At 39.8% G+C, this 26,142-nt stretch overlaps 1 protein-coding gene across 2 annotated transcripts in view; it reads right to left on the reverse strand.

The window, feature by feature from the left end:
• Window positions 1-24,402, reverse strand: part of JMY (junction mediating and regulatory protein, p53 cofactor) — a 66,676-nt gene extending 42,274 nt beyond the window's left edge. For both annotated transcript variants that reach the window (XM_054808842.1, XM_054808841.1), the window contains exons 1-2: window positions 23,122-24,402; window positions 3,839-4,012 (exon numbers count right to left, since the gene is read on the reverse strand). In XM_054808842.1, the coding sequence (XP_054664817.1) occupies window positions 3,839-4,012; window positions 23,122-24,027 (1,080 nt within the window). In that variant the 5' untranslated portion in view covers window positions 24,028-24,402. The remainder of the gene's footprint in view (window positions 1-3,838; window positions 4,013-23,121) is intronic.
• Window positions 24,403-26,142: the final 1,740 nt, after the last annotated feature.

Here is a 26,142-nt window from a genome sequence, read left to right on the forward strand (position 1 = left end):
TTTGTCTTCCAGATTTTTGAAAAAATATACAGATACCCCAAAACATATAATACAGCATTTGAATATCAAGCTTCACTGGCCTGATGCCTGTGTTACATCCGACAGTTTGAAATCAGAAGAAATGGACCAGTAACCTAAACAATGAAATCTGAGTTGGGATTGTTCAGCCTGGAGAAAAGAGGGCTCCAGGGAGATCTAATTGTGGCTTACCAGTACCTGAAGGGGGCCTACAGGAAAGCTGGTGAGGGACTGTTTATGAGGGAGTGTAGTGACAGGACAAGGGGTAATGGGTTTAAGCTGAAGGAGGGTTGATTTAGATTAGATGTTAGGAAGAAATTCTTTACTGTGAGGGCGGTGAGGCACTGGAACAGGTTGCCCAGAGAGGCTGTGGATGCCCCATCCCTGGAAGTGTTTAAACCAGGTTGGATGGGGCTTTGGGCAATGTGGTCTAGTGGAGGGTGTCCCTGCCCATGGCAGGGGGGTTGGAACTAGATGGTCTTTGAGGTCCTTTCCAACCCAAACCATTCTATGATTCTATGATATTAACATGCTAAAACTCACTGGCTGAATGTCTTTACATATTATTACATCTAAACCAGAACAGTCCAGAAATAATAAACTTTAAAAATGCCTATACAAATTCAGCACAGCTTTTATGTGCATATAAATTACAATATTGTCTTCAATTCCTTTACAATACCTTCTCCAGCATTCCGTGAACATATTTATAGTCCTGACTGTTTGGCTGGCTTATCAATACAACTTTTCACATTTACCTTACAAAATATGGTCATACTAGACACACAGAATATGTCTAGTAAACATATCTTACATTTTAATCTTGAAATGAGTACAGACTTGCCTCTTTGATGAGCATTTCTCAATTTAATAATACTATTCATTATGAATTGGCTTTTATTTGTGTCCCCTTGGGGCAAGCCAGATTATTCCCATACCATATATATATAAAGTCCCAAACACTGCTGTGCTTGCAGTCTCCAATTTTTTCAAGGATGCATGGTATCTGGTAAACGTTTTGCCATGCTTAAAGGGAGGTCCCCATGGATTTGAGCAGCACCTACAAATGTTAAGCATATCTATGAACAAAACCAATTTTCCGAAGCTGGGAGCCCAAAAAATGAGAAATGTATCACTACTGAACACACTGTTCTAGGGTAAGATGACTAGTCCACAATTAAACAGAAATTTTGGCAGAAGTCAACTTTCCAGAGACACATTTAATTTCATAATAAGCCATCCTTTTCTCCTTCCATAATCTTCTACCTTTTTCATTATGTCTTCCAAATTCAGCAATATTTAAGTGCTTCACATTACAGCTTTGATTTTTCATCCATACTAAATGATCCATCCTTCACGCTAAACGAGGCAAACTACACCTGAAAAACTAGCATACAAGCAGGTTAAAATATAAAAAACAAAAGAGAAAAAACCCCACTTCTATCATGGACAACACTAATCTGCATTTTCAAGCTTCTAAATGTTTTAAATTTGTTATGAACTTTTATTCTGGTTTTTTTGCTGATTGTGTTCCCCTCCCCCCCCCCCAAAAAAAAAAATCTACAGAGAATACAGCTGTCCTACTCTAATAAGCCTCTGCTGAGTGGACAGAATTTTGTATTTGTTTCTCCCTTGCCTCCTGTAGGCTTGTCTCTTGCTAAAAGTTTCACAGCAATAGCAGAAATTTAACACCCAAGATACACCTTCCTATTTTTATGTTTTGCTCCAAAAGGAGAAGACACTTAACACTCTTCTCAAAGATTACAGGCAAAGCAATTAACTTCCTCCTAAACTAATTCTGAAACTTGACAAAATGGAACTGATTAAAACACTTGTTAACCCCCCCCAAATTCTTAAAAAAAACCCTAAAACAACTTCCCCACAAATTAAAAACAGAGACCTAATAGAGAAAAGGTCTAAAAATCTTTTAAAAAGTACTTACAGAAGGCATATGCAATCTTGACTAAATACTGATATTTGTATTCAAGCTTAATTATCCTTGTAACTTATTTTTTCATTTTAGCACTACATTCTGCAGGGTTTTCCTTCCTTACCCTGCCCTACATCCAAACTTTATCTTTCTCCTTGTAACTCTTTGTATGTAAACAGTATTATATGTTCACAGCTCCCATTTCACTGAGGTAGTAAGCGTCAGAAATACTTCTGTTATGCATGAAAATGGAGCTAACCTCAGCCGTAAGGGTTTCTAGAAACCTAAGGATCTTTGTTCCATTATTAAGACTGCCAGAAAAACATATGCAGCAAGTTAACACAAACCATTTCATGCACAAGTTCTATTTATAAAGCAATTCTTCTACCCTAGCTACCCAGCGTAATATATATTTTGTCATCATAGATACAAGTACTGTTTTCTCTCAAACAATGAAATGAAAAACAAGAGATGGCATCTTTCTCTACCACATAATACAGATGACCAAGTTTTATAACTCAAAAATTGCCAAGTTAGGAAGAGAACTTAATGTACATTAGATGCAGCTATGTACAACTAAAACAATCAACCACGGAACATGCCTCTGAAGTTTACCAAGGTTACTCTTTCAGCAAAAGTAGAAAATGAGGTATTTTAAAACTGGAATTCAAGAGCTCATTGAGATTAAAAAAAAAAAAAAAAGCAGAAAATCAAAACTCAACTCTTAATTCATATTGCCCACTAATATAATATTTGTCTTTTCTTGTTTGACAAAATAACAAAAAAAACCCCATCTTTTCCTCTGCTACAAATTCAAATAAAATGGGAGCTATTTCATAATGCTTTGCAGAAAGGTTTTTATTAATTGTAGTGTTCATCATCTTAAACCATATAATACATCTGGAAAAAATATTCATCCCAATTCTCTTTGCAGCTACATTTATTGTTCAGGGGGAAAAAAGCACTTTTAGTTCAAATCTCATCACATTACCTCACTGAGTTACCTTCAGATTGCTGAACTTTCTGAAAAATTACTATGCCCGCTTCCTTCATTCTATGCTCAAAACCAGAGAAAACCACTGTATTTTTAAATTGAAACCAGTAAAAATCATGTTGGCTAACTGAACAAGGTGCCAAGCTGAGACAAATTGACATTTGCAATACAGATTAAATGCAACAAACCCATTTTAGCTTCTATGTTACAATACATACATTAAAAGAATCAGAAGGCTACAGTCTTAATAATCTACATAGGAACTAATAATTTTACCAAAAGTACTTCTGAGATGCAATAAAGATGACATATGCTATTTTTAGTTAAGTATGTAAAATTATAATTATTTTTAAATAAAAAAACCCATATGGATTATAAAACAGCTTTACCAACATGTAGGATCCTTCAGCTGGCTACAGTTTTTCAGCTCTTAGGAAAACGTACTGTTAAAGTGTTACAACAAATTATAAAACACTTCCATGTTTAAATCTGTACAACATTGGATGAAAAGCTACTGACTTCTCATGGTTTATCAGACTATCTCAGAAAACTAAAATGAATAGTAACTTCCTGTATAACCTTTTAAAAGAATTAACAATAGCATAGATACTGTACATATGTCTCCACTTTATATATTAGTTGTATTCCCAGTAATCACCTATTAAATTCAGCAATTAATTTGAACAGTCAAACACAGTAGATGGTTAGCTACTATGTCAGAGACTTCCTCACCCCTCAGAAGCACTCTTCTGAGTGGAGGAACCAGAAAAATAGGGTCAAGCTCTAGTGGAGAAACCATCGCTGCATATACTGTATAACAGAAGTAATAAAAAGTAAATAGTAACTAAAAAGCATGATTTCCCCATTAATAAGAAGCGCAGTTACCTTTACCATACCTTTATCTGCTGTCTTCTAAGCATTGCAAGTTCCCTCATATCTCGGAATGGCTGTAGTAAGTACTGGTAGAGCTCTGTGGTAGCTTCTGCAAGACTACTGTAGGCTTCATCTTCCATTTGATACAGTTCAAGCAACTCTACCATGCTTTCCGTGTTCTTATGTTTTTCCAGAAGCTGCAGAAAAAGTTCCAATTTCAGTGAGCATGTTCAAACATTCCTGCTAAAAGTGCCAGTCATTTTTAAAGCATTTTTAATCTATCCTCTTGCATTATGTTTCCTCTCCCACAAAATCATCACTCAGACAAAAAAAAACCAAACAAAAAATCTTAATCCCCACCCACATCTTGAATTTAGCCAGTGAAGTATGAGCACGTCTCTGATAACCTTAACTCAAAATGTGCAGCACTCCTATTGATTTTTTTCTTTCCAAAAATCTCTGAAAGGTAATGAATATGAGCACAAAGACAGCATAAAAAGCCACTTAATACAAGAATCTATTATGTAGTAATTGGATATGCTACTTGACACATTTACCACTTTTGGGTGTCAGGGGAGAAAGCGATAGGAAAGGAGATAAAAGAGGAGAAGTCGCATTTTGATCTTTCTAGGTTTTTCGGTGTTGGGGGGTGGGGGGGAGGTGTTGCCTGTCTGTACTTTGGACCCACACAGCCTCGTTGTATCAGCGCAGCTCCAGACACACACAAGAATCTAAAAGAATCAAAACAGTGATCTCCATTTCTGGTAATTTTGCCTTCCGGTTTATTTTAGCCTAGACAGTTTAACCATGAAATTTCAAATGCATTAAGTTTCCATTAGATTTTTTTTTTTTAAAAGTAAATTATCTAAGTATTATAAGCTTAAAAAATACTTACAATAATTTGTGGTTTAATTCATATGAGAAAACACAACATCATGAAAATCTGTCCATTCCTTCCTTTAGTTCTTATAAAGCTGAAAATTTGTCTGTTCATATAAATTTCTGCAATGTATGTTTTTAATGTACATGCTTGTTTTGCATCTATTTTGGGCATTTGCCTGGGCAGACCTCACATGCTGCTGGAAATCTTTTGCCATTTATAAAAAAATACTCAACTGTTCAACAAAAACTAATCTCATACAGATATGTGGAGTACTTGATGTATTTACAAAGACAAGATTACCTGAAATTAATTCCCCTCTTATGTAATTTTCAAAGTCTCTTGTCCTTTATATTATCATCTCAAAAACATAAATTCACAGTCCATGTTTATTTAAACTTAACATAGATTAGGAACACTATGGAATAAGCACATTGTATCTTCTGTTTATTCAAGCTGGATGCCAAGCCTACATGAAATGTTCTCAAGTATACTCAACGGCATCAAATATTACAACTGGAAGAGAAAATAGAAGGAATTGCAGATTAGAAATTGAAGCTTTGGTGAACAGTCCTCTGGTGTCTGGTTCATTTGTATCCCAGGACAGTCAAGAGAAGTCTTGATTACCATACTGTCTACTCAATTTGCTCCATTACATTTGTATTACTACACTGTGTTTCAGTTACCTGACTGGATAAGAAAAATTTTCTCTTTCTTCATAATGTACAGTTCGCTTCTGAAGATTCCCTGAACCCCACCTGGGTTTCCTTTGAAGGACTAAAGACTGGCCAAGATTATAGACAGGATGCAGAATGGAGCACAGAAGCTCGTAGTAGCTTTATTTACATGTTCAGCATTAAAATCATGGTCAGAAGACAAGCCAGGAAGACCCTTCCCTCAGCAAGGCTTAGCAGAAGTGAAAGGTCTGGGAGAGATGGTGTAGAACAGATGCGACATTCCTCAGCAGCACAAGGCAATTTGTTGTATTACCTGAACAATTTTACCTAGGAAATTACTTCTAATGCAAGGTCATTTGCTACACCCTTCTGCTCTCTTCCAGCAGCCTGTAGTATTTTGTGGCATTTCAGTGTTCTCACAGGAGTACTGGGTAGTGGTCTGTGGCTTGCAGCCTGTAAAATTGACATCTGATGAACTTTCAGGGCTAAACACACATAATCTAACCTCCAATTATAGGGAAAAAGTCATCCCAGGATGCTCTTGGGTTTGGGTCCTAAGTCTCTATGGATTTCATGCATTATTCCAGCCCATTAGCTGTTTTAACCATCTAGCCTAGACAGCCACTTTATTCCTCAGCTCCTCTTGCTTGTTGCTAGTGCCTAAGAACAGAGTTGCCATACTCAAGCCTTCTCCTACTTCCCCGTCGCTATCAGAAAACCCTCTTGCAGTCCCGAAGCTGTAATTACCCCTCTGTCAAGGTACTGAAAAACCAAACCTTTCTTCTCAAGCCACAATTGCAGGAAGGGTCTCTATTATTAACATTACAGTGTGCTGTAGAGCTGCTGCTAACTCCCTTTTAGTTGCTTAGGCATCTTCTTATTAAATAAAATTACACATTTGTTTCATCATGAAACTCTACTATTCTGCTAGGATACAAATCCTAGAAGGCAACAAATAATGACAAAAATTAGAGAAAACATCACCATTTAAAGGACAATCGTAAGTAATCTCATTCCAGGAACAGAACAATACAATGCAGGGTGTTTTCTTCCCTTTACAGACCACTCTTAAGGCCTATTTAATAGTTCTGATATTCTGGAAGACAGTCACAACTTTGCAGAAGTTGGAGTGAAAGTCCCAGGGAATGAAGGACCATTTCAATTGGAGAAAAGGAGGCTGAGGGGAGACCTGATCACTCTCTACAGCTACCCGACAGGAGGTTGTAGCCAGGTGGGTGTTGGTCTCTTCTCCCAAGTAACAAGCAATAGGACAAGAGGAAATGGCCTCAAGTTGCACCAGGGGAGGTTTAGATTGGATATTGGGAAAAATTTCTTCACCAAAAGGGTTGTCACGCTTTGGAACAGGCTGCCCAGGGAAGTGGTTGTGTCACCATCCCTGGAGGTATTTAAAAGACGTGTAGATGTGGTGCATACGGACACGGTTTAGTGGTGGACATGGCAGTGCTAGGTTAACGACTGGACTCAATGATCTTAAGGGTCTCTTCCAACCTTAATAATTCTATGATTCTGTATATGTGGTTTAAAGGAATGCAGAAGGGTCAGACTATTCTCTCTCACTTTTTGGAAATGATGTGATTACCAATCACCAAGCCTTCACCAATAAGCTGTGGTATGAGCAGAAGACTGATAGCTTTGATTCTGCTTCTAGACAGAGCCTTGTAAGCCTGATGAAGAGTCCAGGCTGCTCTATTGTCATCAGTCCTAAAGGGGCACTCACACAGGAGACAGATGATGCTAAGCTGACTGCATAGAGGACCTCTCCCACTTTGCTCAATAAAGCAGTCCAATGGAAGCTTTCCTGTTCTGGATCAAAGTCAGATGAAGCATTTTTTTAGCTGGCTGCTTTCCAGGAAGTTTTCAGACTATCAGAAAACAACAATGCTGGGTCTAGCACAGAATTCACTAAATTAATAATGTCGTAAGGCAAACCAGGCACTCTTTAGACTCACAGGTAGTTTAGCCGTGTGTGTCAATTTTCACACAGGCAGTACCTAGACAATACACTCTATTAGAAACATGAAAATTCAGCTAATACTTTTTAGTAAAATGGAGACATTGGTTAAGTTGGCTGAATGCCTAAAGCAACCTGGTACCTTACACCATGCAGTTTTCAAGATGTTAGCATAAAATACATTAACAATTTTTGCTGCATGTTTTATGTCCCACTCATTATTAATTCTCAGCACAGACATTCAGTGTTACTGTTCATTTACTTCAACAGTCTCAGTATGAATTTTTTACTTTCACAACTTTTTAATTATATTATTTAAAGAAGTGGGTGGAGGAGGGTAGAGTAATATCCTGTACAGGCCTGAGTAGCACTATACCCATTGAATACTGCATTTATTTTAAGAATCATGTTTCACAGATGTTACATTGTTTATAACTAAATGAATCCATATATTTTAGGCAACTACTATTCAGATAGACTCTAACCAGCAGGAAACACATTTTTTTCAATTTAACAGCACATACATTTCAACTGTATAACAAAAATTGTCTTCAGTATTTTTAAAAAAATATTTTGTCCATAAAGCTTTAAAAGCATTACAGCAGACAGTGCAATTATAAGTGGGTTGACCTCAGTTGGGAGTGTAATCCAAAGCTTGATTTAATCAGTGAAGGGTCTGAGTCTTACATTTCCTTTGCTATTATTCCCAAAACTTTCCCTGTTATTCCTATTTTGTGTATTTTATAAAAACATTGCAATATGACATATATCCATTTTTAGCTAAAACAGGCCATAAAGGTATTTTGCAGTGTCTTCCTAAGGTTCTTCATGTTTTTTGAATAATAGTACTTAGAAAATACCTTATTTTTCTATGAATTTTAGATTCACGGAAGCCTGATGATATTACTTGCCATTTCCAGGACAAATTCTAAAGATGTTTAATTGAAGCACTGTATTTAATGTCACAGGTAAAACTAAGGATAGTTGTTTTCAGAGACAAGTACAGTACTGCAGATAGTTTTTAGATACTTGATCCTTTCCACTGAACAGGAGTCCTAAGAGTAAAATAACAAATCCCCCTGCTGATACACTTGCAATAGTCTGCAATGAGCTCCAGACAATGAGTTCCAAAGTAAAGCTCCAGAGAACGTAAAATTTAGGTGCTAAATTTTAGCAACTGAACTTAGAACACAATTTCTTAGAACATGCTTTAAATTGTTTCTATTTTCTCTATTTTTAAGCAATCTTTACACAACAAAAAAAATTCTTGTTAAAAGCAAACACACTCCCACATGTCCCGGTAATGAGCAGGAGTCTCAACTACATGAAATCTGTGCTGTAAGCAAACTGCTTTTCTCTCTCTTACACGCATGGTCCTATACTTAAACGTCATCTGCTGTGGTTAAAAGATCAAGCCTTGCCAGGACATTTAGCTTTCTGTTTTCATAACTGCATTGCCATCAACGATACTTACCTCTGTGGTACAAAAAGACCGTTTGCATTATTGTAGCAGGTGAATCCCCCAGTAATGGACCAAAGCCTGACTCTCCAATACAGATCTAAAATATATTTTACTGTTGGGGCAGAAATCATCTAAGAGAATACAAAAGGTGGACACAAAGTTGGGACAGCATAAACAAATACAGTGATACTGCCCACATGAGAAGTGCTGGAACCAGCACTACATCTGTTTAACCTCTTGATATTAAAAGAAGATACAAATGAGCAAGTTCCATATTAATATTATTTAGAAATGACACAATTTATAATTGGTACATAAAGCAATCATCCACCTACTGAGTGGACAAAGAAGTCCAACGTTTTCAACCAGGCTTCTGAAGATAGGAAATTGGAAGTATATGCCAATACATTGCAAAGGTTATTGTCTGTATTTTGGGAGAATTTTCTGAAGGGCTGTTTAAAGAAGATTAAATTAATTAGAGATTAATTAAAATAATCAAACCAGACACAGACACAACATACACACAGCAAGTTGAAAGTCTGCAGTTATTCTAAGAAACAAACAGCACACACACATGCACACAAAACAAAACCCAAAAAAGGTATTTGGAAGTAAAACACAGGGTGTTTAAAACACAAGAAATAAACAGGAACACTTCCGTAAGATGTGTCTTCTAGGATTCTGAACAGCTGCTCATATCAAGTAAGCCACATTATTCCTCATTAAAGCCTGTTTAAAGCAGCCTTTTACCTGCGTGCAGAGCCAGTTTACCTCAGTACATGTGTGCAGAGATGTATTGGGCTTGCATGGCAAGATTTTGGTAGCAGGGGGACTACAGGGGTGGCTTCTGTGAGAAGCTGCCAGAAACTTCCCCCATGTCTCACAGAGCCAATGCCAGCCAGCTCCAAGACAGACTCGCCGCTGGCCAAGGCCGAGCCAATCAGCGCCTCTGTGATAACATATTTAAGAAGGAAAACAAAACAGAGAGAGAGCTTTTGCAGCCACAGAAAGGAATGAGAAGATGTGAGAAACTCTGCAGACACCAAGGTCAGTGCAGAAGGAGGGGGAGGAGGTGCTCCAGGTGCCAGAGCAGAGATCCCCCTGGAGCCCATAGTGAAGACCATGGTGAAGACCATGGTGAAGCAGGCTGTCCCCCTGCAGCCCATGGAGGAAGGATGAGGGGGTGTAGAGATTCCACCTGCAGCCCGTGGAGGACCCCACGCCGGAGCAGGTGGAGGCACCTGAAGGAGGCTGTGGCCTGTGGGAAGCCCACGCTGGAGCAAGTTCCAGGCCGGACCAGTGGACCCGTGAAGAGGGGAGCCCACGCCAGGGCAGGTTTGCTGGCAGGACTTGTGACTCCATGGGGGACCCACGCTGGAGCAGTTTGCTCCTGAAGGTCTGCACCCCGTGGAAGGGACCCACGCTGGAGCAGTTTGTGAAGGACTACAGCCTGTGGGAGAGACTCACGTTGGAGCAGTTCATGAAGGACTGTCTCCTGTGAGAGGGACTCCATGTTGGAGCAGGGGAACGATGAGAGGAGTCCTCCCCCTGAGGAGGAAGAAGCGGCAGAAACACCGTGTGATGAACTGACCACAACCCCCATTCCCCGTCCCCCTGTGCCGCTGAGGGGGGGTGGAGGTTGAAGCCAGGAGTGAAGTTGAGCCTGGGAAGATGGGAGGGGTGGGGGGAGGTGTTTTAAGATTGGATTTTATTTCTCATTCCTCTACTCTGTTTTGCTTAGTAAGAAATCAGATGAATTCCCTCTCTAAGTTCAGTCTGTTTTGCTTGTGATGATTATTAGTGAATGATCTCTCCCTGTCCTTATCTCGACCCACAAGCTTTTCGTTATACTTTTTCTCCCCTGTCTAGTGAAGGAGGGGAGTGAGAGAGCTGTTCTGGTGGGCACCTGGCTCTCAGCCAGGGTCAACCCACCACAACAAGTCCGTAGAAAAAGAAAAGAACTGAACTGGGTAAGAAAAATTGAAGTAGTATTTTAACGTAGCAAAGTGAGCCAAAACATTATTTCCATGTATGCATCATTACTGAACAATGCAACTTCTCTCCTCCCACCCAAAATTCTAAATAGACAACTCAGCAGAACTGTATGTATATATATAACTTGTTGGAATTATCGTAAGGCTCAGGCTTAAAACTGCCAATTGTGACAACAACGAGATCTCTTCTGAAAGCTCAAGAGGGAGATGTCATCAATTAAAAACTATGCATTTCCTTTTCTGTAAGGAAGACAAACATATCTGTAACATCATGATAAAGTTGCTTTTATTTTAAGATGGTACTCATCTGATGTCCTTACCTTACTGTGTGATGTGGCTGGGCCACTCCTGAGTTACACTACAATGCCAAATGAGTGCCTATAAAGACCAGGTTATTTGTTTGATTTTAGTATATTACTTAGAACAGCACAACCACAAATAAGCTACAGAAATCACAGCAAACAAGGGCTAATTGCATAGGAGCGCTCATTGTACGGGAGCAGTAGGCTTTTTTCTGCTGTTAGCAACGCAGAAATAAGTATTTACATTGTAATATAATTTCATGAACACAATAGATCTGTTTACTGTATTTCAAAGTTATTATGGCACTCTGGGACTCCCTCCCTCTGGAAAGGGGCAAAATAACTAAAAGATAAAGTCACTAATGAATCACTGATCAGTTGGAACATGGTAACTCTGAATAAAAAGACTTCTAGGCAACACCTCACCCTGAAGGCTTGGCAAAGAGCATATTTTACATGTCCTCATGGGTTCTAAGCAATTTTTTCTGCAGGAGTCTGATCAAACAAAAAAAAAAAAAAAAAGAAAACCAAAGCCAGAAAAGCCAGAAGACTGAGAACATACATTACATAAGTGTTCATGCTGTGCCACAAAATGCATTAACTTTTGGTCCACAGACCCTCTTCTTCTGTGCTTCTGAACGATGCTATTAGTTAAGAAAACATATTCACGTATTTGCATACAATGAATATATTTACTTAGCAGGTACTACAATGATACTTTTAAAACCCTTCTCTGTGTAAGGTTTTCAATGTCAGGACATAGGCCGAGATAAATACCCACTCTGCTAAAGAGCAAATGCTCTTTTATGAAAACAAAGGTGAAAATTTGATGGGAAGAAAAAAAATTTAAGAGGTATAATCAATTTCACTCTGAAGTCAGCTCACGGGAATCATATCAGCAGCACTGAACTGGTACTCTTACCAGTATTACAATGCATTTAGCATGGTCGCAGATATTCACAAATATGTGATGAACCCAGTGTTAAGACTTTTAAAAATATAATTCAAATTGGGTAAAGCATTGTGACAATACTAGATTGAAAGCACTGATATGGGTGAATTTACTTTTTAGATCTGGGCTGAGCTAATGGCTTGCTCCTATCAAAAGGAGATCCTACTTCCCATCCCCTCTTCTGTCTCTTCTTCCAATTCCACCCCAGTTCCTTGTTCCTTCTGCTCTCAGGTGTCCTCTTCCTCTACTGCACTGGCTTTGGTATTTCAGACCCTTCCACAAACTAACTGAGCATCCAGCAGAAATCTATCTCTGTAGTTTCTCTTGGATTAATTTACCAAGTTGAATCAGCACACCACAAGGACAGAGAAGCACAACAGGAAGGAACACAAAACTGAAAGGGGAAGGACACAAAGCAATAGGATCCCCCCCACCCTTTCAGCACTAGCAAGCTGATGATCCAGTTCTTCATCTCCCTCCAACAAGGAGGTGGATGAACCACCTTTAAACCCCAGATGACAGCTGACGGTTAACTCAAACAGCCCTCTGGGTGATTTCTCGAGGTTGGCACAGTTCAACAATGTTCCAACCTCTACAGCACTTTATACAATGGCGAAATCATGGAAAGGCAGGACTAAGAGGGAAACAGTACTATGCATGACTAAATGTAATTTTAAAAGTTTCTAAGCTAAAATAATGGAACTTTTTATTTAAAAGTTCAATACACCATCCAAAAAAGCCCAATAGAAAGAACACATTTACAGTCCATTAACAAAAGGCTAAATATCAAGAAACTCCTGAAACCCTGTATCATGCACACTACTTTTCCTCTTATTCTAACAGCCAATATCATGTAAATAACAACCTATTAAATCACTTTCATAACAGCATATTCCAGACAAAAGCAATTTATATTAGTATCAAGCAAACACAGACTTGTATCATGTGGTGTTACCCACTTGGGTTGGTTTTGTTCCTGTTTTCATGGAGAAGTGAAGGGGAAAGGATACACAGTGTAAATATTATGGATAAATAAAATCCACGTGTGATAAAGCAGCATGATAAAACACAGTTAAAACAATACATACCGTTTACCTGTTAATTCAACTCTTTCAGAACAGCTCCAATATGCAAGTAGTTGGGGATTTTTTAAACTGCTCCTACATATGGATTTTTTGCTGAATTATACTATTCTGAAGTGACAAAATGGTACAATTTAGAATTCTGACATCTTATGATTATAAACAAATACCACATGACTGAAGGATGAAGAATTTGGGCTCTGAAGACACTGTGCTATTTGTAGAAAAATGGTAAATTTTCAGACACTTCTAAAACTGATCTACAGATTTTCTCCCTCAAAAGCTTCACAACTGAAAAGAAACAAATGTATAATTTCCTTTTTAAAAATTTTCTTAAAACAGATATAAAACAACAGTGCTATTTAAAGTTTGGGTTGTTGTTTTGGGTTTTTTTTTTTAAAAAAAGCCCTAATCAAAATTACCTCTGTTTTAAGCATGAGGTTCAACTAGAAAACCCAGAGAGGTTCCTTCTAACATAATAATCTATGATTCTAAGCTATTGAAAAGTCTTTTACAATAGCTTCTCCCTAAAGTAGCTTAAAACAAGTCATGATGCAATGCTATAAAGTGAAAAGCTGTGCTACTACTAATTTTAGATGACCCACATAAATTGTCTGCAAGTCATCACAAACAAATGTTAATTGATTATTTAAACAACATTTTTCAAAGGAAAAGAACCCCATCCAGTTCCCTCACACCAATATCGTAGCATTTTTTCCAAAAGAACATTATATAAACGTTTGTCTACAAATGCATTTTGGAAAGTACAGTAACAGTAGCATAAAACAAACAAAAATTTCCATTACCATTTAAGAAAGCAGAGGTACTCAACTTACTCTTAGAAAAAAAAAAAAAGGTTACTTTTCTAACACCCTTCCAGGAGCAACTTGTTGACAAAAAAATTCCACAAAGTATTCCAATTGTTCTGAATGCATGTCTATCTGCCCCATATGTAACAAAAAACCCAAAACCAACCAAACAAAAAAAATCCATACATTTGATAACTTCTATCATATAAATACCACAAGCAGAAAAGAATAGAAAGGAAATCCAGAGATAAGGTCTTACCAGTAAAAGATTTTTAACTGAAAACAACCTCTGCCAAAGCGTTTGCAACTGGTGAGCAGTGTCATAGGCAGATACACCACTAGCATTCTATATACATCTACTTTGAACAGCTCCAGATGATGATTTTCAAAATCTAGCTTGCCAGGGAAGCTCTCTGCACATCAGAACACCTTTCTGCCTATGACCAGAGAAGTTAATCTAAAAGTAAAATCCAAACTGCACAAATGAGCCTCTAATAAGGTTACTAATAATAATGGACACAGCTGAAAAGCAAAAGCTAGTAAACAAGGAGACATTTGTGGAGACGTTTCCAGTTAACATCTACCACTGTGTGTTAAAATTCTTCATGAAGTTTTCAGACAAACTAATAATGGTTTGGTTTATATTTCAGGCCCAAATTCTTTGGAATTGGGCAAGTTTCAACAACAAACTAATTAAAACAAAAACACATTTCCCTTACTAATTTTCACAGCTTATGACTGGAAGATACTATGAGATCATCCAACCTCTTGCCCAATAAACATGAACTATTTTCTTTGTCTTTATAATCCTGTTTCAAGTTATGCAAGGGCTTCAATAATTAAAGACTAACCTGTATTCTAGCAAACAGCACCCCCAGATTTCTGATGAGATCATACTATTACTTCCTGTAAGGGCACAATTCTTTTCTCACCATTCTTAAAACATTCTTGCATGTTGCTATTCAACAGCACTGCATTTAAACCAGGGATTTTCAGTGAACTATCCAAGATCTTTGTTCTGAATGGTTATAGCGATGTTAGTGCTATGCAAGATCTATGAGTAATTCTAATAAATTGTTCCAATGTATATTAAGTTTGACTCCCTTCCCCAAAAACTCAATCTTGTAATCTAGATCAGTAATACACTATACGGTTAAACCTATACTTGCTGTTAGCCTCAGAGGCTCCTGTCCCAGAGCACTATCATGTTGAATACCAATAGCAGGACAAAGCTTCTGGACACTGCATTTTTAACACAGAAAAATATTTACAACAGCAGAATATCTTATTTACAAGCTTTTACTACATAGTAAATTAACAATAACTTGTGGCATATTTTAAAAATAAAGTTAATTTATTTTGACTAGGGTTTGTTTGTTTTCTGTGAAAAAGAAATAAACAATGCAACTATTATGTTACTGGCAACTCCTGAGTACTCCAACTGCCCAAAATCACAAAATACATTTTAAGTGCAGGTTCCTCTATAGAGTTCAATTCATGTTCATTTGCTTCTCTTGCTTTTGTATGGTATTAAAAAAAATACATTTTGGCATTATAGACTCACCCACAGTAGAATTATAGTATCACCAAATGTTAATAGTTGATTCTTCTCTGGAGAAAATAAAGGAAGAAGATGACTGAGCCTATCTCAAAGATACTCTCAGCTGCTAAAGCAACAGGCTCAACATCCCACAATCCCACCTTATTCCATTGCCAACCCCTATTCAGTAGACAGTCTTACAAACAGCTCAAATATATATACATAACATCTCTGAGTTAGTCAATATGTATCTTAAGAGTATCATGATTCTCCTTCCCTCTCCTCCCATCCTATCTTCCTTCTTTCCCTACCATATTCCTTATGGCTAAGTTTTCATCTCTTGAAAAGATAAAAAAGTTCTGCAGATGTATCTTTAGTTGGACTCAATCCCCACTTTGACTGAAGCTCTTGTCAATAATAGCAATTTCCTGGTGGACTGCAATGGTATGTTTCTACCAATATAAAAAAAGGGATCCTTAAAAGCACCTCCCCAAAGAGGAAAAATGGTAGGTGCAGCCATTTCTGAAAAAATCTGCTTTTCAGTGCCTTCTTCAGCTCTGTGGTAACCATATTTACATATATAAAGAACAACAGAAACATCATTGATCATCTGTAAGCAGTGTCTTGTCATAGTATAGCAAAAAACATAAAAGATGAAATGATTTGAAAGAATCTGCTTTCAAATTCTAAACCTGTCTGTGTAATACTATCTCAGCCAGAAACAAAGGGCAAAAAGGAGTGACTGGATTAAGAAAGCAGTTTTAAAAGGCATCAAATTGAAGACAGGACATTCAATTGAAGAGAATGAAAATAATGCTGGAAAAATTGATAAAAAATATGCAAGAAGACAATGGTAAACATGAAGAAGAGCCAATCCAACACCACCTCTAAAAAAGAAGTTAAGTGAGCAGTGAATCCTGAGGAGCATAATGGATTACAAAGTTTATTATCCAGGTGGTACACACCTCTTCAAAACATTCTGGCATATCAAACTGCTGCAACTGTGTATCAATGACAACAACTTTAAACAATAAATAGAGGAAAGTCTACCTCTACATCCAGGGAAACAAAACCATTCAAATTTTGAAGGGGAATATCAAAATAATTTCATAGCAGAATACTCCCCCAACTACAAGACGTAACTGGTTCCCCAATCCCAGTTCAGATAGCTAAATAGAGGATATATTGGATTTTATACCCTTTTTTCCCCCCAGGTACTTGGATAAGGAAATGAACTATGAGACTGGCAAGCTGCTGTCTTCAGTTTCTAAAAATTAAGTCTAAGCTTACTGACTAACGGTCATACTGAACAGTATTGCTATAATCTACAGAATATACTCTTATTTTTAATGTAAAACTTAAGTTCTGTCAAGCAAGACATAATTTTTCAAGCAGATGTCTTCAAAACATGTACAAATGTTATGCACACAAAGAAAAGGACATGTACATTATTTTCAGCATTCTGCTGTTTTCACATACAGCAGTAGTATTCATCATCTTCAGCTAGCTCGTCAAACTTTACAAGGCATTAATAAAACACAGAAGTCTATCTACATATATTGGCCATAAGTGCAATATAGAAGGTGGAAAAAAAGAAAGAAAAAAAAAGAAACACACACAACTTTCAAATCCAAATCAAGTGTCCTACTGCGACTGGAAAAGAGACGATACAAAAAGATTTTTTAAAAAATCTAATTAACCTATGATCACAAATCTGTAACCCTCTGAAACAATTTGTTGCTACCTATAAAACAGAAGTAAAAGGAAAAGGCAGTAGAAAAAAATAAACATTAACTCAAGAAGATATAAAATGGAAGAAGGATAGAAGATAAGATTTTCAATTAAAAGGTAAATTGTTAGTTTGCTTAGGACTTAGAAGGTTTTAATACAGACTAAAGAGAGAAGTACATACTATGGTAATATGGTCTAATGTCCTTTAAATACTGGATTCCTAGAAGCCATTTTAAAGCATGTATTTTAAAATGGCACATAATCATATCTTAGGCTTTCAGCAATTGTGAGTCTACCATATGATTAAGCTGTTGCATATTTAATTGTCCTTGCTACTATAAGTGTCCAAGAATCTAAAGTGATATAGCCCATTCTACCTTACTTCCACATCTTCCAGTACTATCAGATATCATCATCAAGTGTTTAACCAGTAACATGGATTTACACATACAGAACTCGTTTCAGAAACTCAGTGAACCACTGAAAACAAAATACCCATGTGACTTAGATTTTTATTATTTGCAGAAAAGGGGAACAAGGGAACCACTCCACATTTAATTCTGCTTATCTGAAAATGTATTGCAGTATCCTTGCTATTGGGTTTGACATTTGCAGAATGAGTCAGGTGTGAACTTCCATCACCTAAAATGCCAAGCCTTTAAAATATTTATTAATTTAGGACTAGTTTGTAACAACCAGACATAACTGCTAATGACTCCCGCTGCAAATTAAATAATAAAAAGATGATGGCTGACATGGAAGAAAATACCTTTCATTGGACAGCAACACAAGTACTAACCAGAGTACTTCTATCATGTGTTTGCTAAGAACTTGGAGTCTACTTACCTGTTCTACAGAGCATGCCCTGCAGCTGCTGACATATTACATTTTGGTTAGTACTAACCTGTAGCACTGGTACAGTATTTAAATAGCCTATTCACAAAGTATTTAGAAGTGAATCAAAACAGTTTTACTGGAAACAAGTGTTAACATTACAAATAATGAGTACATAAAAAAAATATTTCAAAGAAAAATAGGCTGGATTTCCAGAATGCTCAGCATTAGCCTTAACTCTGCTCTATTCATGTCAGTAGGAAAAAAAAAAAAATCCAAAGTACATCTTATTTTAATCTCTCTGCTCACAACGTTAAATCTGAACCAGTGTTCTCTTCTCTCCTGAGACACCTTATATATCTTCTAAATCTAGCTATTGCAGTTAACACAGAGGATCCAGTTTTCTTTGCTTCTTGCATAGAAAGATATTACGTATGTTTTGATGGAAACACTATGGCTAACATTTATTTTTTTGTATTAATGAAACACCACATACTTTTTTTGTAGTGTTTCATATTATTTACTTTTCCATTATTTATGAGTGTGACGTTGAAATCTTTCTTTGAATCACACTGTGCCTAGCAGTAGATCATTGAATAGAAGCAGGTCACCTTACCTCTGGAAAACTTGTATTTTTGGTACAGTGCCACGCCCACCTACCATATGCACGTTTACTTTAGAACTGAATGTAAACTCAGTCAAAACCAAGGAAGTAAAATCCTCCTAGCAACTGAGACAATCCCAAATATTAATTTTCTTCAAAATACTAGAACAGGTTCAACAAAACAGAAGAATAACCTATGGATATTATTTAGGCTTTTTGACGTAAACAGAAATCTGTGTCAGCACCCTTGGAAAGCAACATGTGAAAGCAAAATGTGAAATTCCATGATTTATAACCAAATCATTTACTTATCAATTTCTGTGATTTGACAATCATATTTCATTCATTGAAAACAAAAAATACTTCCTTACTAACACCAGTCATTTAAAAAAATTGTATACATACTGATTTAAGAAGAAAATGACCAATACAGATTTCTGTAAAAAACCCTGTATTTTCTTCTCATATAACTTGTTACTGTAATAAAACAAGTAAAATATTTTATGTTAATTTTTCTTAACCTTTCTAGCCCTTTGACTCAAAAGGAAATTAAGTCAACTGACAAAAGTTCCCAGGGCTATTCTGGGGCTTAATAAAATATTCCACTATACAAGGGAAGGAGATTAAAAATATCAGCAGGTCCTCACTCCCAAGGCAGTCTTAGGATAGCCACAGAAAATAAGACAATGTCAGAATTTCTTCAGAATTTAATCATCATTAAGAAGTGTTTCTGAACTTTTCTACTAAAACAATTCAAAAGAACACACACGGAACAGAGATGTAAAATGGTCTTTAACGGTCTGTCTGCAGATACCAGAATTCACAGATTTTACAGAGCAACAACAAAACAAAAGCAAGTCTCTGACTAGTTTTATAACTGGCATTCAAGATCCTATAAGCTATCATCTCCCAAATTTCAGACTGCCATGGCAATTAAGAGCTATAAGAAATAGAGAGATTCACAAGTACCATTAATTGAAAGATGCTGAAGTAGGCATATAATGTAAAGACAGGCTTCCCAAACTGACAACTCACTATGAAGAGCAAGTAAAAGGATAACCATACAATGGAATATGTCTGTTGGTGTGACTAAGCCACCAAACCCTTTTAATCATAGTTTATACTAACACCACTTTTTCTTCGGCAAAGCTGTGACTATGTTCAACCTTTTGCCAACACGGCATTGACAGAGGTATAACACCATCTTTAATATTACTATACTCACAAGAATTTACAAACATGTACACTTAGCCTTAGGAGGAAAACTCCTCCCATGTTATACGGGGAGGAGCATAGCAAGAAACTGGCAAGAACAGGGTACAGAGAACTACTTCTGCCTTCTAGACGCAAAGTTTAAAAGTTTGGAAATACTGGCCAAGAAGCTGGGATCCCAAATAAGGATTCAGTGTAATGCTCTCTGTTGAAATAATAACATCTTTTTATCGGGTCATTAACTGATTCTGTATCATGTCTGCATTTGGAAACTCAGATCTCTAGCTGCACACCTGAAGAATTCTTTAAACAGGCATAAACTTAATGAGCAAGGGCTCTAAACAAGTGTTTTCAAAAATGAGGTAGAACAATAGTTACTCCTTTACATACAAGTTTATACTTTAACATAAATTAACATAAATTAAATTCCTAAGCTATTCCAGAATAAATAGTTTTATCTGAAAAAATAAAAGATGTGCTATTTCAAAACTGCAGTTCATGCAGAAGAAATTAATTCTAGGTCATACAGTTCCTCTACAACTATTTTTCTTCCTCGTCTTGGATCTGTTTCTACTTGCAACATTCTTCTGGCTTATTAAAGGTTTATAATTGAGACAGAGATAAAAATGCCTATTACAAAGAGCAACAATTATTAACTGCTGTGAAAATAAACTGGCTTGTGTGTAACTTATGGAAAGCAACAGATGGCCAAATAGGGGATGCTGAAAGAAGGAACATCAGAGTTTTTGTTGCTCACTTTGCTTCTCCACCCCAAGGAATATTATTAACAGAAACTGCAAGCATTTCTCCAGTAATATCTAACTGCACAGAGGAATTTGTCCTGGAAAAAGAGATATATGAAATAATTATATACTGCAAAGGCATATTTTAAAACGTTAAGCCAAAGTCTTGGAGTTTTAAACTTTTTTTTTTTTTTAACACAATTCTATATTAATGAAGTCCCTCCACATTCATTATGCTCCTTGATACCATTTTGCTTGCCAGTGCTGCTCAATCCCTTCCCCTTTCCCCAGAAAGTTCTTGTAAGAGGTAAAATCATTTAAAATTGCAGGAATCCAACATTCCTGCTAACAAGCAGAATCAGCTAAGAGGCAGACTTCAAGCACAGATGGAAAAGTAAGTTAAAGAGAGATGAAACATTGATTTAGCAAGTTCTCTTGAAAGTACAAAAAACCTTTACTTCAAAAATACTGAGCAGTACCCATCATCCATTGCTTCATTTGCTTAGAATTGCAATGACAAACAATACCAGTATTTGCTTAAAAGAAAGACGTTTCCTGTGGACCAAGTAAACCACTAACAGGTAAGGAAAAGAGAAACCCGAGAGCCAAAAGGGAAAAGAGCAGGTCATTCTATTGGTTTCTTTTCTTAAACATGAACTACTGTTAATTAAAGAAGGATCAATTTACACAACTGAGAGTGACAGAAGTACAGCTGTACTTACTTTAGGTACACTACTGGATCGTTTACCATGATAAAGGAGGGTTGTACTGTAGTCAAATATACAAATAGGCTCCGCTACTTTATCTGCACCAAGTTCCGAACATTGATGTAGTTTACAGATCTTGATGAATAAAGCTTGCGTTGCTTATTAATAACCAATTTCTTTTTTGCTGACAGTACTGATGCTAAGCAAATAGAAGCCGATATTCTCAAAAAACCTGAATACTTCTTGTACAATAATTCTGAATTAGTTTTTCCTCAAAAACACTACCCACTTTGAGCCAGGTACCCAGTTCCCAAACTCCACCCATTCAACAGGAATTTCTCTCGTCCTGCTCAGGTCCTTATAAAAACTGCTGAGCTGAAGGCTAAGTGAATCTAAGCACACACTCCCAAGCATTCATGCAAAGAGAGAAAAGCAGAAGACAGTATGCTTTCATATGTTCTGGACTAAAATTATTGCAGAAGACTAACAGATTAATTACCAGTTGTATACCAAAATTAACAAGGATGAATTCAGCCCTTTAAATAGCCATGGAAAAAAAGAAAAATCGCAGTGATATATCCTAACACAACAATTTCGAAATAAACTTGTACCTGACAATGCTACATCTGGATGCCATTATCATGATTTCATCATTGATTAAAATTGTTTTATCACACACTAACTCCAGTCACAAGGAAAAGCTCAGCCCAAATCCTACAAAGATTCAAAACTATGCTATCAAAACAGACAGCAAGCAGATATGCTCATACTCCATCAAGGAACAAATATTCACCACCACCACATTTCTGAACACACAACATTGGTAGGATATATGTGGGCAGCTGAAGCTGCCAAACTTGGCCTACATCCATACAACAGAATTTAGATGGTGTTTGCAAAAATAAAAAATTCCGTAACGTGATTCATACACATAGTCACACCTAAATAGATCCTGATACATTCTGGATCAAAGCCACCAAAACATAAAAACCAGTGCAAAATTCTCCTTTTTCACTGGAAAAATCTGGGTCCTCATATACCTCAGTCCACAAAGATGTGACAAAACTCTCACACACTGATGCTAGAAGTTAGTAGAACCTCCTCAACTACCTTTGTCTAAATAGTATGGTATGAGAAAGAGAGACGGAGTGTCCTGAAACATCCAAGTCTTGTCAGACACTAGCAACAGCTATGCAATAAAGACTCGGTAGGACCAGACAGCCTGCTTTTTAAAATACCAACTCTAAAAACTTATGAGCTGAACAAAAGTTGTAGTTACTCCAATTCCACTGGAAAACATAATCTCACTTGAAATACCAGATTCAGCACCCAGAGACTGTTGGAACCTAAGATCTTTTGGCCTCAAGTGCCTAAAATCTACTCTCAAAGTAAACACCACATGTTGCTACTCCCATTAAACACAAAAATTCAGACTCCAACACATCCTGGTGCAAAGCAAAAATCTGGACGCGAGACCGTGCCAAATCCATCAGATCCTTGTTCGCAAACATCTACGTTCAACTGCACAGAAAAAAGTACTGAGCCATACCCAGATGACTAGGGAAATCTGCACCTTCTTAAATCCCGGCCCTAGAGACCCTGGAAAGGTTAAGCTTCATTTTCTTACTTAGATTTCCAAAACCTTTTTTTTTTTAGATTAGACAGTTTTCCTGTACTTTTTTTTTGTCCTATGGTTCGATTGATTCCGCAAAGGTAGAGGGGAGCAGCTGGTGAGAACTAAGGATGTCACAGTAAGGAACAGGTAACACTATGATGGAGATATCTGGACCATGCGGTAGCCTCACCTCCTGGATTCGCCTGCGGGCCCGCTGCAGCACCTCCTCATACCCCTTCTGTCGCAGCTCACTCAGGCTCTCATAATACTCTTCAGGGTCGTCAGTCTCAGTGAAGAGTACCTGGGAAAGGATCTTCCAGCCGCAGCTATCCAAGCTGTGGACCAAGTAAACTTGCAGTTTGTAGCAGAGTGTGTCCATCTCCTGCTCGGATAGCTCCGGGGCTCCAAAGAGCACCGTCCACATGCCCGAGGGCTCCTCGGGGAAGGCAGGCAGGTAGGGCTCCAGCTCCGAGTTCACCGAGCACAGCTGCTGGTGCACAGCCCGCAGGTCTTGGAAGGAGAAGAGGCCGGCCCAGCTGCACTCCTCCCCCGCGGGCTCCGCGTCGGGAGCGGCCGGCTCGGCTGCCTGTAGCGGCGAGGGCGGCAGAGACAGCGCAGCAGCCGCCTCCTCCTTCCCCAGCTCCAGCACTTCTATCTCTTCGGCGGCACCTGCCGTCTCCGGGCCGGGCTGCGGCCTCCGGGCCGGGCTGCTCTTGGCGCGCTGCGGGCCCTTCGGCAGCGCCTCGGCCGCCGCGCTCCGCTCGGAGCCCCGCAGCCCCGTCTCGGTGCGGGGATGCGAGGAGCCCCGCAGCAGGCCGGAGTCCGTGCCCCAGGCCGGGCTCCTGCGCACCGTGGGGCTGCCGGCCTTGGGGGCGGCTCTGGCCTCGGGGCCGGCGGAGCCACCGCGGCGAAGCTCGCGGGAGCCGCTGCGCTGGCGCTGCGCCGTGCGGTTGTGGCAGGTGATGGCGAACTTGCCTTCGATCTCGTTCCAGGCCACGATGAAGACGAACTTGTGCTTCTCCCGCTCCTGGAAGGCGTGAGGCCTGACGGCCACCCAGTCGGCCTCCAGCGTTTCCTCCAGGGCGAAGGCGGACATGGCGCTGCGCGGCCTCCCGCACCCGCACACAGCCCCCACCCTCCCCGCTCCCGTCCCGTCAGCCGCCCCCGCCTGCCCTGCCGCGCGCCGGCCGGCAACGGCTCCCCGCAGCCCCGCGCGCCGCCTCACTGCCCACCATCAGCCATCTTAGCGGCGGGAGGACGGGGAAGGCGCTGAGCGGGGAGGATGCGCCGGATCCCCACCGGAGCGGCGAGGGAGGTGGGGGGTGGGGAGGGAGGACAGAGAGGAATCACCTCCTCTCTGCTCGGAGCCCGCCGCCGAGGAATGCCACCGCCGCCTGTGGTCATCGACCTGCCGCCGCGGCGGACAATACCCGGTGCCCCCGCACAGGTACTTCACGCGCGTCACGTGGGGCAGGATCTGTTTACAAGCGGCAGTGGCGCTGCGGCAACACAGCCCCGGCCCCGCCCCGCGGCCTCCCGAAGCCCCTCCCTCTGTCTGCCGTGCGCCCTCCCCATTGGCTATTGCCCTGGTTTGCCCGGCTGAGGGAGATGGGCGGAGCTTCACGCCCCGCCTCTCTCCGTCTCCGCCGGCCACGCTCGCGGTCTCCCTCCCGCCCGCCTTCCTCGCGCTCCTGTGGTGGGCGGGGGAGGATGATGTCACGCCCCTTCCCTCGGAGATACAACGCGGCCGTTTGGGCGCCGCGCACTGCATGCTGGGAAGAATGGGTGCCGGACCGGGGCCGATACGGGATGGGGTGGGGCCCGGCGGTTGCGCGGGAGGGGAGCGGAGCGGGGCCGAGCCGAGCCGAGCCGAGCCGAGCCGAGGGAAGCGGGCTGTAAGGATGAAATCTGCCACCTCTGCCGTGCCTGCACCGTGGCTCCCGGGGGCAGGCTGGGGGGCATCGGCCTCAGCTCTGGGCAGCTTCTGAGGCAGCGCTGGCCTTGCCGTTAGCTCCCTGTCAGCCCGATGGGGCACGGTGGTTTCAGCGGTCCTGTGCTGCAGCTCCCCTGGCCACGCTCCACCAGCCTGCAGCTAGTGCTGCTTTCCAGGGCCTCTGCCCCCCAGCTGGCAGAAGGTTTTTAAGTATGGAGGTACATGCAGGCAGCAGATCCTCCCACAGGGAAATGATTCCTGCAGAGGATTTGCCTCTGCTTTTCCTGTAAAGTGGTTTTCTGCATGGTCACAGGAAAGGGTGTCATGCTTCAGCAGCTTCTTTGAGCTGTATTAGTTAAGTTTGATGAGAGATTGACCCAGAATACTTCAAAGATCTGTTACCAAGAGCGCCTAACAGCGTGCGTCGCAGCGGAAGTTTGCACTTGTGGTTAGACTGCAAAAGAGTGCAGCATCTGTGATGAGACCTGGAGACAAGGACATGCTCTGAAACTGCTGTCTTGGGCAATTGTGTACCTTTATAACTGAAGATAACTGCACAGAGATACGACATTTTATGCTTATGCTGGCCAGTCCTACTTAAGAATTGCGGTGTTCTCCGAGGTTTCCAAGTGTACTGCAGAGCACGTAGGTTACAGTAAGGCAGCACAGGCAACTCTCATAACCATGTCTGAATGGAATGATTACTTCCAAGACCAGGGGCCAGTTTTCTGGTGCCCTTCAGGGTACTCCATTTCTCCTCTTGTATAGATAAAAATATTTCTTACTAAAACAGTGTCAAAATACTTGCATCAAAAATAAGATCAGTACACAATATGCATTGGCCCGTCTGTGGTATTGTTGTCCTGCTGCAAATTAGAGGAAGCACTGGGGAAATAAAACATTCTCAATTGAGTTTGCCAGAGAAGCGAGAGTGAGTCACAGCTTTTTCTAAAGTTACTGCATTGACTAGCATCCTGTCCTTGGAGGCTGAAGTATTTGAGGAGGGCCTCTGGCAAGCCAAACATTCTCTGGTCATTAACAAGGCAACCTCGTATATGGAGGAGAATCAAGGTTATGTCTCAAATATTCAAAGTCACAGCTGTTAGAAAAAGGGAGGAAATTGTGGTTCAGCAGGCAAAGAAAAGACCGTATCTGCATTCTAAAGCTAAGGGTGATGTGTGCCATACATCTTGGAGAGCAGCATTCTTTTCTGTTACTGTAAATTTAGGCACGAGATCAAAGCACCTGTGAAGTGATCTGGAAGATTTTATTATACCC

The sequence above is a fragment of the Grus americana genome, chromosome Z, assembly GCF_028858705.1.
Source record: "Grus americana isolate bGruAme1 chromosome Z, bGruAme1.mat, whole genome shotgun sequence".
Lineage (NCBI taxonomy): Eukaryota > Metazoa > Chordata > Aves > Gruiformes > Gruidae > Grus > Grus americana.